The 14,914-nt window shown below is 41.0% G+C and overlaps 1 protein-coding gene across 6 annotated transcripts in view; it reads left to right on the forward strand.

Annotated features, from left to right (window-relative positions):
* The window catches only part of CCDC170 (coiled-coil domain containing 170), an 88,787-nt gene that overhangs the window by 63,981 nt on the left and 9,892 nt on the right, over positions 1-14,914 (forward strand). For 5 of the 6 annotated variants that reach the window (XM_043457182.1, XM_043457186.1, XM_043457187.1 and 2 more), the window contains exons 7-9: positions 197-397; positions 6,993-7,166; positions 9,730-9,972. In XM_043457182.1, the coding sequence (XP_043313117.1) occupies positions 197-397; positions 6,993-7,166; positions 9,730-9,972 (618 nt within the window). The remainder of the gene's footprint in view (positions 1-196; positions 398-6,992; positions 7,167-9,729; positions 9,973-14,914) is intronic. The other variant, XM_043457184.1, reaches the window with a different exon arrangement.

Here is a 14,914-nt window from a genome sequence, read left to right on the forward strand (position 1 = left end):
GCTAGATAATGAATGTAGCTTTATTTCAAGCAGAGGCAAATATAGCTATCAATTACCTGTTTTTTAAATTTAATTGTTACAAAGAATCTGGACATTGGAGTTATAAATAGTTGTATCTTTGGGGTTGAGTACTAGATTTTAACACTTTGCTGCATCTGAAACAAGGCTTATTCTTGTTCTATGTCTTTGTTTCCAGATGGTCTCCCAGCTTGAAGCCCAAATATCTAAGCTTGTTGAACAGTTGGGAAATGAGTCCCAGTTTCACCAGAAAGCCCTGCAGAGAGCCCAGAAAGCAGAAAACAAGTTGGAGACTCTACAGGGTCAGCTAACACACCTGGAGGAAGAGCTGGTCTCTGGAGGTGTTCTGCGAGATGATTTGAATTTCGAGAAGCAAAAAGTAATAACCTGAGGGCCGGCTCGTGGGTGGAAACATCTGTTGCAATATAAGATTTTACATAAATATTTTGAATTTTACAGTACTTTGGTATCTTGGTGAACTTCTGAGTCATGAGTAAATTTCGGGGAACAATGGATATTGTTTTGGTGTTTCTTCCTATTTTTGAAGCTTCCTTGATCCAAATTAATTCACTTAAATTCAACAGGTATTTATTGAATGTCTGTTATATACGAGACTCTGACGGTTGGGGTGTAAGGTATAAATAACACACAGTTCTTTTTTTCTTGACTTTTCCATTGGGGCATGTGAGATCTTCCTCAACCAGAGATCAAACCTGTGCCTCTTGCATTGGGAGCACAGAGTCTTAACTACTGGATCACCGGAAAAGTCCTAACACACAGTTCTTGACCGTAAAAGCTCGTGATTCAATAGAGGAGACAGATGTTCAAATAATGTGCTGTACTGTACTATAAGGCTGTAAGTATTATAATAGGTATATTGACCAATAGAGTGCTTTAGGAGCCCAGTGACGGGAATGATAAATTCTGGATAAAGTGGGGATTTTACAGGGAAGGAGACAATCAAGTTCATCTTTGAAGGATAAATTGGATTTTAGTGGACAGAAAGAAGAGAAAGAGGGGAAATAGTGAACAAAAGTCTGAAAGGTTGCAAGTATCTTCAGAGGGCACAGAGTGGCTATTCCCATATGGCTGGAACTTGACATTCTTGGTGGGGCTATGGTAGGAGAGCAGATTGGAATGGCTTGGGTTGTGAAGACTGAGTTCTCTTTATTCTGCAGACTCTGAAGTGCAATAAGCAATTTTTGAACATCACAGTGTTTTAGAAAGATCATGTCACCGTGCAGCTGAGGTTGCAGTATAGGGAGACTCAGAAATGATAGCGGTGATAACTCAGTGGGAGATAAGGAAAGTAGAATGAGAAGAGAAGGGGTCTATGCTTAGGATTTGACCCTGAGAAGACCACCGGTGATGTCTGAGCAACTGTTTGAGCAGAGTGGTGAAGGACAGAAGTCAGTTTGCATTAGGATGAGGGGAGACTACTATGGGAAAAGCTAGAGACTTAGATGACAATGAAGTCTGGTGACCAAAGAGAAAACACACATGAAGCTATGAAAAGCAGGATCAGAGAGAGGTTTTGTTGAACAGAATGGCAAGATACATGTTTGCACCTTATCATGGGCAGCTATAGGGATAAACGGGTTCATGCAAGGCGCAGGGGGCTTCACCAGTGGCTCAGTGGTGAAGAATCTGCCTGCAGTGCAGGAGTTGAAAGAGATGCATGTTTGATCTCTGGGTCAGGAAGATCCCCTGGAGGAGTGCATGGCAACCCACTCCAGTATTCTTACCTGGAGCATCCTATGGACAGAGGAGCCTGGTGGGGTACAGTCCATAGGGTCACAAAGAATTGGACATGACTGAAGCAACTTAGCGTGCACTCATAGGCATAGAATTTGGCATGAAGAATACTCTTCAGTTGAAAAATCTGTACTCTGGACACTCATGCATTCATTCTCTGCACTTAAAAAACTGAGGAAGCATACTACCTGTACTGAGGGTTGGATATGTAAAGATGCTTAAGAGATGCCTATGGGGAATCCCAGTGTCATAGATGAGATGGGCAAATCAGGACACAGTACAGTTAGTACTATGAGAAAGGTACACAATTCACCATGAATTCAGATAAAGGAGTAGTTACTTCTTTCCTGTCTCATTGTGTGAGGAAATGAACCATATTCAACTGAGAGATGACTCTGGAGAGTGGCCAGAAAAAATGAGTAGGAACTTGTTCAGTAGAAGAGGTGGGGAAGGGATTTGGGGCTGGGGGATGGCAGGAACGATGAAGGACTGGAGGATGACAGGGAGACTGGGCCATGGTGCTCAGCAAGATCAGGGCAGGCTGATCTTGCGGGGCTTTATCCTGTGGGTGATGGAAAGCCATAGAAGGGTTTTGACTAAAAGAAAAGTTTCTCTGAAGGTAGGGTGGCTCTGAGAGTCTAGAGGCTAAAAGGAGGAGCCCTTTGGGTGATTCTTAGAATAGTTTTGACGAGAAGATAATAAGGGTTGGGATCAAGCAGTGAAAGGAATTTCTCAAACAGATGTCTCAAAAAGGTGTGTTGGTTGACATTTTGAGCTTGATAGAAAATCCTGCACCTAGTTTAATATGTTAAATTGGAAGAAATCTGACTGCTGGACATCTACACCAATGGGTTCCACCAATACCTTGCACTAAATATTCAAAAGAAAAATGACTCTCCCTTTCCTTCTCCTTCTCAGTGATGATGTAATCTGCTTCCAGTTGCTCAAGCCAGAATCCTGAGGGTCATCCTCAAGGCCTCCCTCTTTTCAATCAATTTCTAAGCACTGTAAATCCTAAAGAATTATCCACAATAGATCTCAGATATCCCCTCCCCATCTCTAATTTAGAAGCAGTGCTTTAGTTTGGAGCATTACGATAATTTGCATGGACTGTGGAAACAATTTTCTAACTGATCCTCCACCACTCCCAGCATGGTCTTAATAAAATGCATGTCTAATCTTGTCTTCCTCCATCTGGTCAAGGGCTCTGGATGGCCCTCCCTCAGGATTGGGTCCTGATTCCTTCTTTAACTGGCTGTGACATGGCCAGTTCCTCAATCTAGGCTCTTGTCTCACCTCCTGAAAACTCTCAGGCCAGTGGTTGCAAAGTCAGAAGCCTAGTGGGACCATCAGGGTACTGGTAGGATGCAATGAGTGGTCAGAGTCCAAAGATGTCCATATTCAAATTTGTCCTGTAGTCTAAGAAAAGAAGAGCCCCCTTGGTAACCCATATTGCACCTTGCTGGTCTCTCTGAGAAATGTTCTCCTCATCTTCTTCTGGAAATAACTGTCTTACTGTCCCATTAACTGTCCCTTGGGATTCAGTTCCATTATAACTTCTTCTGGAAACCTTTCCTTAGAGGCTTAGTTCTTCATGCAACGTGTACCTGGCTCTATCATGGTACTCACCACCCTTTTTGTATCCATGTTTTAACTCGACTTTTCCAATCGACTCTGAATTTCTTGAGGCCCGGGAAAATCTTTTTTCTGGATTTTTTCCAGGGCTTAGAGCAAGAATCAAGAAATATTATTTAAATAATAGAAGAAGCACATCAAAGGCAAGACTTTTCGATAGATTAATGGGTCTTCCATCCTTCATTATGATGACATTAATTTTAATAGAGGTTATATCAAAATACAGGCTTCCCTGGTGGCTCAGATGGTAAAGAGTCTGCCTTCGATACAGGAGGCCTGGGGTCGGGAAGATCACCTGGAGAAGGGAATAGTTACTCACTCCAGTATTCTTGCCTGGGAAATCCCACAGACAGAGAAGCCTGGTGGGCTACAGTCCATGGGGTCGCAAAGAGTTGGACATGGCTGAGCAACTAACACTTTCACACTTTCGTGTCAAAATAGCTCTTAGTTATGAAAGCAAGTTGTGTAAACTGATTCTGCCCATGGTGAATCTCCCATAGGTAACTGCCTATAAACTAGTAGTTGTATCCTTACTGCCCAATAAGGATAGTAGGCATGTTGTTGTTCACTTGCTCAGTCTCGTCCCACTCTTTGTGACCCCATGGACTGCAGCACGCCAGGCTTCCCTGTCCTTCACTATCTCCCAAAGTTTGCTCAAGCTCTTGTTGTTTGAGCTGGTGATGCCATCCAACCTTCTTATCCTCTGTCAATTATCCCCTTCTCCTCCTGCCCTCAATCTTTCCCAGCATCAGTCTTTTCCAGTGAGTCAGCTCTTCACATCAGGTGACCAAAGTATTGGAACTTCAGCTTCAGCATCAGTCCTTCCAGTGAATATTCAGGGTTGATTTCCTTTAGGATTGACTGGTTTGATCTCCTTGCTGTCCAAGAATCTTTTCCAGCACAATTCCAAAGTGTCAATTTTTTGACACTTAGCCTTCTTTATGGACCAACTCTTACATCCATACAAGACTACTGGAAAAACCATAGCTTCGAGTATATGGACTTTCATCAGCAAAGTGATATCTCTGCTTTTTAATACACTGTCTAGATTTGTCATAGCTTTTCTTCCAAGGAGCAAATGTCTTCTAATTTCATGGCTGCAGTCACCATCTGCAGTGATTTTGGAGCCCAAGAAAATAAAATCTGTCACTATCTCTACTTTTCCCCATCTATTTGCCATGACGTGATGGGACTGGATGCCATAATCTTAGTTTTTTGAATGTTGAATTTTAAGCCAGCTTTTTTCCTCTCTTCTTTCACCCTGATCAAGAGGTTCTTTAGCTTCTTTTCGCTTTCTTCCATTAGGGTGGTATGATCTGCATATATGAGTTTGTTGATATTCCTCCCAGAAATCTTGATTCCAGCTTGTGCTTCATCCAACCCAGCATTTTGAATGATGTACTCTGCATAGAAGTTAAATAAACTAGGTGACAATATACAGCCTTGACATACTCCTTTCCTAGTTTGAAACCAGTCCATTGTTCTGTTCTAAATATTGCTTCTTGTCCTGAGTGCCAATTTCTCAGGAGACAGGTAAAGTGATCTGGTTTCCCATCTATTTAAGAATATTCCACAGTTTGTTATGATCCATACAGTCAAAGGCTTTAGCATAGTAAATGAAGCAGAAATAGATGTGTATTTTTGGAATTCTCTTGCTTTTTCTAGGCATGTAAGATTGAAAAGCAAAGGTGTACAGAGATTAAATTTAAATACAGGTAATTGAAATTTACACAGCATAGAATATATTCATACTAAGTTGTGATTCATTGTGATTCAAATGAACAAAATGTACAGGAAGCCTTTCAGCAACTTTAACTTTCTGAGGCTTCACCAAGATTCTTGAAAAGGTGCTTCCCCTTTGGGGTCTTGGCTCCCTCTTATCTTAATCCCCTTTGGCCTGATGTAGGTAGATCTTTGCACGCTGACTGGATGGGGGAATAGAAATAGAAAATGAAGCTTTTATACCTTCACAGAAAAGTTACCAACTCTATTTTATTTAAAATACAAACAATAGCAGTTATTTCACTTTCATTTGCATAGTTTAGAAATGAAATAGTGTCTGCTGGGAGTGGGGTGGGGGCCTGACAGAGCATTAAGAAGTGATAAACTGATGATGCAGAGACAAACACAGCCTGAGGTTTTGTCACACAATACAACCACGATGCCTGTAATGACTGTGACTTACAGAGGAAAGGTGAAGTTATAAAAATGTATGCTTTTCAACAAAATTAGAAAATATACACTTACAAATACTTTCATCCTGATGACTGAAATATAGGTAGTTTGGGGCTTTAAGCTGGCATGCTTCAGTCATCAGAAAACGATACTTGTTTCAACATATAATTGCCTAAAAATGCCTGTTGGATGAAGAGCTATTGCAATGAGAAGAAATTTCAAAGATAGAACCCAAATCATGAAATTATGTTACAGAAAGCCCATTGGTTGATTTATTCATCTGTCAAGAACTCAGTAAGCATTTAATGTCTAATGTGATCAGATGAGCCCCAGAGATCAAGTGGAGGAGGATCCTAGGGTAGTTTTGTGACTTTAACCTACTAAACTATGAACTTTGACTTTCCTGAGACAGCTGTATTGCAGAATGTTGGGACTTCCCTGGTGGTTCAGTGGTTAAGACTTTGCCTTCAATGCAGGGGGTATGGGTTTGATTCCTGGGCCCTAAGATCCCACATGCCTCCCAGCCAAAAAACCAAACATAAAACAGAAGCAATACTATACCAAATTTAACAAAGATTAAAAAAAAAAAAAAGTTGTTCCTTTATCCTTGATACTTAAAAACTTTTAAAGACATTTTCTAAAGAATTTTAACTTAAAAACATTGTCCATGTTTGTTTGTATGGAGAGCTCTGGTTTTAGCATGGTTTAAGAACCAGAACCCAGGAAGAGTAAAGTGGTTGGCTAAGTGGTCAGTTTTCACCTTGGAGGCCAGGGCTCACTTAGGTGAACAAAACTGCCATGGAAGGTATGTAGATGATTGGTCTGCAGGGGCTGGATTAGCCAGTAATCCCAGGGGCTGGGAGGGTCATGGTAGCAGAAGCATCTAGCCAAAGTGGAGAGATGTGGATGTAGTCAGGGACATGCCTCATTTGTCAGATGGCAGGGCTTCCCAGGTAGCTCAGTGTAAATTTTCTGCCAATGCAGGAGACCTCATTCAGTCCCTGAGTTGGGAAGATCCCCTGTGGAAGGACATGGCAACCCACTCCAGTATTACTGCCTAGGAAATCCCATGGATAGAAGAGTCTGGGGGGCTACAGTCCATGGGGTCACAAAAGAGTAGGACAAGACTTAGCGACTAAACAACAGCACAGGGTTAAGAAGAGTGTGTAATGTGAGACTAAACATCAAAGCCACTGACCAGAAGAGTCAAGAAAATTTGGACAAGAAACAGAACATGGAGCTCGCAGGGTGGTTCAAGAATTCATCACCAAGCACTGGAGTCAGGGGCTGGGCTCTGTACTGGGTTTAATGAGAGATCCCTATAAGCTTGGGAGAAAGAGAAAGATTCTGTGAGATGGCTTATTAATTCTACTCTTGTGTCCCATTTTTATTCTTGTTCTCGAGTTTAGTATCTTAAATTTCTGGATCAGCTTTCAGAGAAAATGAAGTTAGACCAGATGGCTGCTGAACTTGGCTTTGACATGCGTCTGGATGTAGTTTTAGCTCGCACAGAGCAGCTGGTCCGCCTCGAGAGCAATGCAGTCATTGAAAACAAGACGATCGCCCACAATTTACAGAGAAAGGTAGGGAATATTGTGGGTGTTGTGAAAAGGAAATTCTGAGAAACTTAAATCTTGAAAAATAATGTACTTCCACCATATTTGCCAATGTGGATAGGAAACATGCAAATGTGTGTTCAGAAGCTGAGTCTTGATTTCAAACCTGAAAGGAAAGTAAATGTATCATCCAAAGTTATGTTTAATTATGAGTAATAGAGGCCCGAAGTTGCAGACTCAAGCAATTAGAAGTAGTTTTGTTGTTGTTTTGCTTTTTGGTTTTGGTATTTTTTCCGTAACATACATTTCTGGAGGTAGCAGCTTAGGGTCAATGTGACATTTCTGCTCTGTAGTTTCCAAGGACCTAGGCTCTTTTCAGTTAGCAATTTCCCATCCCTCGGGTGGTCCTTATGACCATGGTTCACAGAAGTACCTAGGACCAGGCGGAAGTTTAAAAAAAGAAAGGGATGAAGAAGAGAAATGCAAAAGAACATGCATGAGCTATCTTTTAAAGGAGGCTCCCAGAGTTTTCTACATGAACTTGTGTTTATCTCCGACAGCTAGAATTTGTTCTGATGGTTAAAGCTAGCTGCAAGGGAGGCTGAAAACTGTAGTCTTTACTCTGTAGCCATTTGCCTAGCTGAGAAAAATCACTATTTCTATGACTGTGGGAGAAGAGGAGAGTAAAAGCTTATGCCTTTACATAAGCTCTCTTGCACTAGAAAGTAGAGGGGAGAAGCGCTTACTTTTCACTCACTCAAAGGAAGACTTAGAAACAGTTTAGAGTACATAAATGAATGAATGGATGAGATGGATAAAAACATAATTATTAGTTATATAATTATTGGCATTGGGGAAAGAAAGAGGAAAACACAGATGTATCATTAGAATAGGTCTTAGGAGAAAATTCTATGGTAGAATTATCATGTATAGGCTGCTTAATGACTCACATCTGGGTTCTAAAGTTGGCTCCACCAAGCTGTTTGACACTAGGCAAATTATATACCTTTCTGTCTTCATTTCCTCATATTTAAGATGGTAATGATACCTATCACATGATGTTAATTTTTTAAAAACAGCATTTTTAAACTCTTGGTTCGTAGAAGATGCTTTATTCATATGTGACCTCCACTTATGGTGTCTTAAGGAATATTTTATAAAAGAAAGCAGACAACCCCTATTACCATCAGAGACATGAAACTGAGCTGCAGTTCTTTCTGATGTTCTCAGATAATTGATTTTTCCTCAATATCCAATACTATTCTTTCTTAAGTGTTGTATAATTATTAAAATGACCAGTGTACAGAATTTACCAGGGTAAATTTGCAATAGAGTGGCACTTGACAGGAAGAAGCTCAGGGAAGGGAGGTTAGTTACAGAAATACTAAAAGAACCTTGTTAAAAAAAGATTGTGGGCATGGACATTGCTTGTCCCTGCTTGGCAAGATATTTAAGGCCGTATTTCACAAAGTTCTTCACACTTTCAAGCACTTTACTAATGCAGATTATATAATTAGAGAAAATGGGATTTTTTTAGCTCTAATATTCTATATTTCTACACAATTCCAATTTTCAGTGTCTGTAATAGATGAATGAGGTTCCTATACTTAATATTCCACTCACTAACTGTGACATGTGAAGACCATGAGGATTTTTTTCCTCCTTCTAGAGTCTATAATCTTTTTCTAAAAAACATTTCAATTTCTTTCATTAAGTTTGACTGGCAATGCTAAGTGCCAAGTGCAGACCTTGTTCAGCTTGGTTTGAGGATGGTCTAGGTCTGGCGTATAATAAAGACACTAATGAAATAACACCTTCTTGAAGGTGAATTAACACCTATTTCTAAAATCTTCAATATATAAATAAAGCTTTCCTCAAAATCTCCTTCATGTAGCTTATTTTAAAAACTTATCAAATCCCATGTTTGGTGCCACTCAACCTGTTTCTAAATGGTTGAAATTAGTTGGTCTGGGTATTCGGTGCTAATTTGCACTGTATCTTCTTTCAGAAAAGACCAGTGTGAGCATAGTTGCCATGGGGTGTTGGAGAGGATTTTGTCTGTCTTATTATGTTCTGCTCTTGATAAGCTCATTTTAGTAGTTTTAAAAGTAATTTTACATTTTTATTACGATGCACATCATGTTGGAGGGAATGGGACACTGAAAGCCTACTCCTTGGCGCATTTTCTGTGGCTCTTTTGTCTCATACTTTCCAGCTACCAAATTAATTCTTGGAAAAATAGGTATAAAAAATGCAATCAGGAAAAGGAATCCAATAACCTTTTTTTGATGGTTTACAAATTAGTCTTATTGAAGTGTAAAGATCAATATTATCTGAGGAATTCATTTATATTCACTGTTCAATGATTATTTTTAAAAATCCCCTGGGGAGGGAGGTAGGAGGGAGGTCCAAGAGGGAGGGGACATATGTATACCTATGACTGATTCATGTTGATGTTTGGCAGAAACCAATGCAATACTGTAAAGCAATTATCCTGCAATTAAAATTAAATTAAAAAAAACTAAAAAATAAATGAATGAAATATCACAGCTAAAAAAAAATCCTTTTTTTTTTTTTTTAATCAAACCAGCTAAAGACTCAGAAGGAAAGATTGGAGAGCAAAGAGCTGCACATGAACCTCCTCCGGCAGAAAATAGCCCACCTGGAGCAGGAAAAGCAGGTGCGCTCGGCCGTGATGGTGGAGAGGGACGAGGCCAATGTCACCATCAGGAAGCTGCAGAAGAAGGTGGAGAGGCTGCAGAAAGAGCTGAGTGTGTGTCGAGAGCTGAACACCGAGCTCAAAGCCAAACTGGCTGACACCAATGAACTTAAGGCAAGTGCTCAACTGTGTTCCTTGTCACTGGTTCCATAAAAATTTATGCAAAAGAGTGACAGCCTTATAAGGGACACGCTAGGAAAAAAAAACTGAAAACTTTCTCTGATTTTTTAGAGCTGTGAGAAAAATGCAACAAATTTCACAGATCAGCAGGGTAGATAAACTTCGTGTCTCTTCAATATCTGAAATGAAGCCATCCATAGTTGCTGAATGGAAAATCAAGTCAAAAAGGGGTGATGTGATGTGCAGAAAATAAAAATATTTCTTCAAAGTGTGGGTGACTATGATATTAGGAATCATATATACTTTTTTTTTTTTTTGCATTGGCATTTGCTCAGAGAAGATGAGAAAATGAATACACACAAGTGTTTGCTGAGAAGGATCAGACGGCAGTAGGGTGTGTGTTATGCTGTGGGATATTGTCACACCAAGCAGGGAAGGGGGAAGACAGGCTGGGGCCATGTGCTTCCTGGATTCAAGGTCTTTGACTTCTAATGAGTATAGAGAAGAATGAAATGAAAACTTAGGATTTAATGAAAATATCCAAATGTCACGTGTGTATGCCCCTGGCAATAATATGTTAACTTCATATACACTGGCAGCTATACATAGTGCATACTGGCAACAGTGATATCCTTCCTCTCTGCAGATGAGGGCTCTGAAATGGAATGTTTCTGAGTCTGGAGACAGATCAATTGGGAAAAGGAATCTGGAAAAAACCCAGCAGTTGAATCTGCGTAGCAGAACCATATCTTAAGGCATAGTTCCCACTCGATTTTCCCTTCTGAGTCATTAGCTCTTCCCCCCTCCCTCCGCCAAGCCCTTCTGGCATCAGAACGAGGTAGCTAAACAGAGGCTTGCTTCCCTAGAGAATCGAAGGGCAGACATAGCCCAGGGGAAGGGACACATCTGAATGGAAAGGAAGGAGAAGCTAGGGGAAGCATCTGATGGGGGTCCCTGGGTGAGGAGAAAGTGTTGGAGGTAAGTATCCTGGACACCCCGTTCACACCTTGAAATTGACCTTTAGGGTGTGCGTCTGGTGGGTGTGGGGAGGCTCTCTGACATCAGCATGCAGTTGCTCCCATCCTGGCTGGCAGGGGCTGCAGGAGTGCTGGGGCAGGGGGCCTAGACTGCACCCATTCCAGAGCCTGAGGCTCCATTTGCGCTCATGGGGAATATGGAAGGTGGCTAAAGATGCGAGAGGGACTGTGCTGTGGGAGCAGGCGGGGGTGACCCTCTCAAGTGACGGACACAGTGACCCGCCATCAGAGGCTCTGGGGCAGATGTCCTAAGTCGTGATCCTGGCTAAGTGTAGAGAGAGTGGCCACAGGACATCTGGCCCAAGACAACCCTGTGAACCGGAAGCGTTAAGAGGAGTCACCCTAGCGGTAGCTAAGAGCGGAAGCAGGAAGAGAGAGCGGAAGCAGGAAGAGAGAGCGGAAGCAGGAAGCAGCAAGTGGAAACTGAGGGCTGTGTTTGTAGAGTCTGTTCCCGTTTCGTCTCAGCGACTTTGACCTTCGGTCTTCATCATTTTTTCACTGCGTTATTTTTAATTATTTACAAGCGTCTTTCCACTTAACCTTTTCACAAGAAAGCCAGATTCTCATAATGAAGTTTTGCTCTTCGGATGATGTGATTATACAACCTGTGTTTCTGGTCACTGTGGCTGGCTTGAGAATTTCCAATTCCAGCATCAACACTGTAAGCAACGTTTTCAAATGTGGAGCACACACCACTGGTGTATGCACAGTGCTTCTAGGTGGTACAGGATGGGGTATTATGTAATGTTCAATCCTTAAGTGAAAAAATGGGTTCCCTTTAATTTTTCTTTCAATTCTTTCACCATCAAGGAGAAAAATCTTAATTAGAGGTAATTATGTCCTATAACATGTTCTGGTCTACGTTTTAAACAATAAGCTTTATACTCAGTGCTGAGTACCAGCTCCAGTAGATCTGCTGTGCTGTGCTGTGGTTAGTCGTTCGGTGGGGTCTGACTCTTTGCGACACCATGGACTGTAGCCACCAGGCTCCTCTGTCCATGGGGATTCTCCAGGCAAGAATACTGGAGTGGGTTGCCATGCCCTCCTCCAGGAGATCTTCCCACCCCAGGGATCCGACCCAGGTCTCCGCATTGCAGGTGGGTTCTTTACAATCTGAGCCACCAGGGAAGCCCCCCAGTGGATCTGGGACCCACCCAAATCCAGGATGATTTCACCTTGAGCTTCTTATCTTAATTACACTTGCAAAGGCCCTTATTACAAATAAGATGACAATCTGAGGTTCTGGTAGACATATTTTTTTGCATGGGTCGGGGGGGACACTCTTACTCAATTAAGAATTAATTTCACCATTTATAGATGGTCAATCCAAAATACTCATTTGGACTACATTTCTATATGTTTTATTTTAAAATTGAGATAGAAATTACATGCTATAAAATTCACTCTTTGAAAGTACAAAGTTCAGTAGTTTTTGGTGTAATATATTGACAAGGTTGTACAACTATCTCCATTCCCTAATTTTAGAATTTGTCCGTTATTCACCACACCCCCCCAAAAAAACCCAAGAGACAAAACACCATGTTCATCCTTTCCTCAAACTCTGTAAATCAATATCTACTTTCTGTCTCTATGATGATTTAGTTGCTAAGTCATGTCCAATTCTTGAGATTGCACATACTGTAACCTGCTAGGCTCCTCTGTCCATGGGCTTTTCCAGGCAAGAGTACCGAAGTGTGTTGCCATTTCCTTCTCCATGGGATCTTCCTGACCCAGGGATTGAACCGGGTCTCCTGCACTGCAGGCAGATTCCTTACTGATTGAGCTACTGTCTCTGTGGGTTTGCCCATTCTGGACATTTCATATAAATGGAACCATACAGTATGGAGCCTTTTGCCTCTGGCTTCTTTCACTTTTTGTATTTTCAAGGTTCACCCATATTGTGGTCAGTACTTCATTCCTATATTAATCAGAGTTCTCCAGAGAAACAGAACTAATTGGATGTGTACACACACACACACACACACACACACACACACAGATTTATTTTAAGGAAGTGACCCACATAATTATGGAAGCTGGCAAGTTCAGAATCTGCAGGATGAGCCAGCAGGCTGGAAACCCAGGAAGAGCCAGTCCAAAGCTTGTCTGCTGGAAGAGTTCTTCTCTTGCTTCAGGGGAAGTCAGTCTTTTTTCTATTCAGGCCTTCAACTAATTGGTTGAAGTTCACCCACATTATGGAAGGGAAATATTAATCTTATGCTGAAACACCCTCACAGAAAATTCATGATAATGCTTGACCAAATGTCTTGACCTTGTGGCCCAGTCAAATTGACACATAAACTTAACCATCACATTTCTTTTTAATGGCTGAATAATATTCCATTGTTTGGACATACTATGTTTTGTTTATTCAGTATCTGATGGACATTTGGATTATTTCCATTTTTTTTTTGTTTATGATGAATATGTCTGTTTTGAACATTTGCATGCCAGTTTTTTTTTAATGCATTTCTATGTCTATTGCAAAACATGGTTGAAGACTTTGACTCCTAGGTTACTCAAACCTTCCTTTTAAAGACCCATGAATTAAATTTCCTCTTGAAATTCTAGACCAGGGAAAAGCAGACCTTTCCAGATAAGTTACTAAATTTTAGTTTAGCAGGCAAACATAAGTACTGTAGAAATCCCTTTGTGAAAGAAAAAGTCTTGTCTAGATTTCCCCTTCCTGTGTTGAGCCAGAGTAATTTTGTTTTAATATTGCTTACATATGTACAAACTTAATACTGTATAGAAATTTCTTAATCTCATTACATTTTTACCACTATAAAATCCAAATCAATTTAGAAATCAAAGTGTAAAACTAGAATTTAAAAATTGGCAATATTGGGGACTTCCCTCGTGGTCCAGTGGCTAAGACTCTGCTCTCTCCCTGCAGGGGCCTGTTGGATCCTGGTTGATCCTTATTCGATCCCTGATTGGATAACTAGATCCCACATGGCACAGCTAAAGATCCCGAGTACCACAGCTAAGACCTGGTGCGGTCAAATAAATAAATAAATATATAATTTAAAATGGGCAATATTAATCACTATACTAGATTTTATTTCACTGAAGTCACCATTAATAAGAATGCATAGTACCAATTGCTTGTGTGTGGTATGGGCTCCTTTGGTTCTGGCACGTGGACAGTTTATGTTGTCTAAGAGTGAATTATTAATTCACAGAGTGAATTATTCTATTATGTGCCTTTATGTTGCTGCTGCAGATGCTTTGTTTGTACATTTATCGTGACACAGTTTGGCCTCTGCTTGGCATGAACACATTATTTATGTATTAACTCTACCTTTGCTCTTTCTTCATTAACCTAGGATAATTAAAGTTGTATTACTAATTGGCAGAAGCGTAGCCTTATGCACAAATGCAAATGCAGGGACTGAAACAGGTGGCAGGACTCCAGTTCTTTGCATAACTCATGAAATGCCAGTTGCTTCATAGCTGGTGTGAGTTATGATTAGTTTCAGCTGAAAAGGCTGAAATGCACAACAGTGGCTTGGTCAGGAGAGATGTTTGCTGCTTTCTCACTGAAAGGAGGCATGGATGTAGTCATTCCATGTTTAGGAGGATAGCTTCATGGTCATCACTAATCCTGGCTTGTTCTCTCTGCTTTACCGTCCTGGCGATAACTTTCCTCCTCAAGACCACCTCTTAGGGAAAGTTAGCTACTTGGGCTCTGCCTCATTCCAGGCACGAGGCAGGAAGCAAGGTGGAAGGACACCCAGTATGCCACTTTCCAGGAACCATACAACACTTTTTAGTCTTCGTTGGCTGGAACTTAGTCCCTGGAGCTCACTTAGATGAAGTCAGCCTGAGAGATGGGTCTTTATTCTGGGAAGTAATAAAAAAAGGAAGACCAGATATTCAGTGGAGAGCTTTCAGAC

Source organism: Cervus canadensis, chromosome 33 (genome assembly GCF_019320065.1).
Source record: "Cervus canadensis isolate Bull #8, Minnesota chromosome 33, ASM1932006v1, whole genome shotgun sequence".
Classification (NCBI taxonomy): domain Eukaryota; kingdom Metazoa; phylum Chordata; class Mammalia; order Artiodactyla; family Cervidae; genus Cervus; species Cervus canadensis.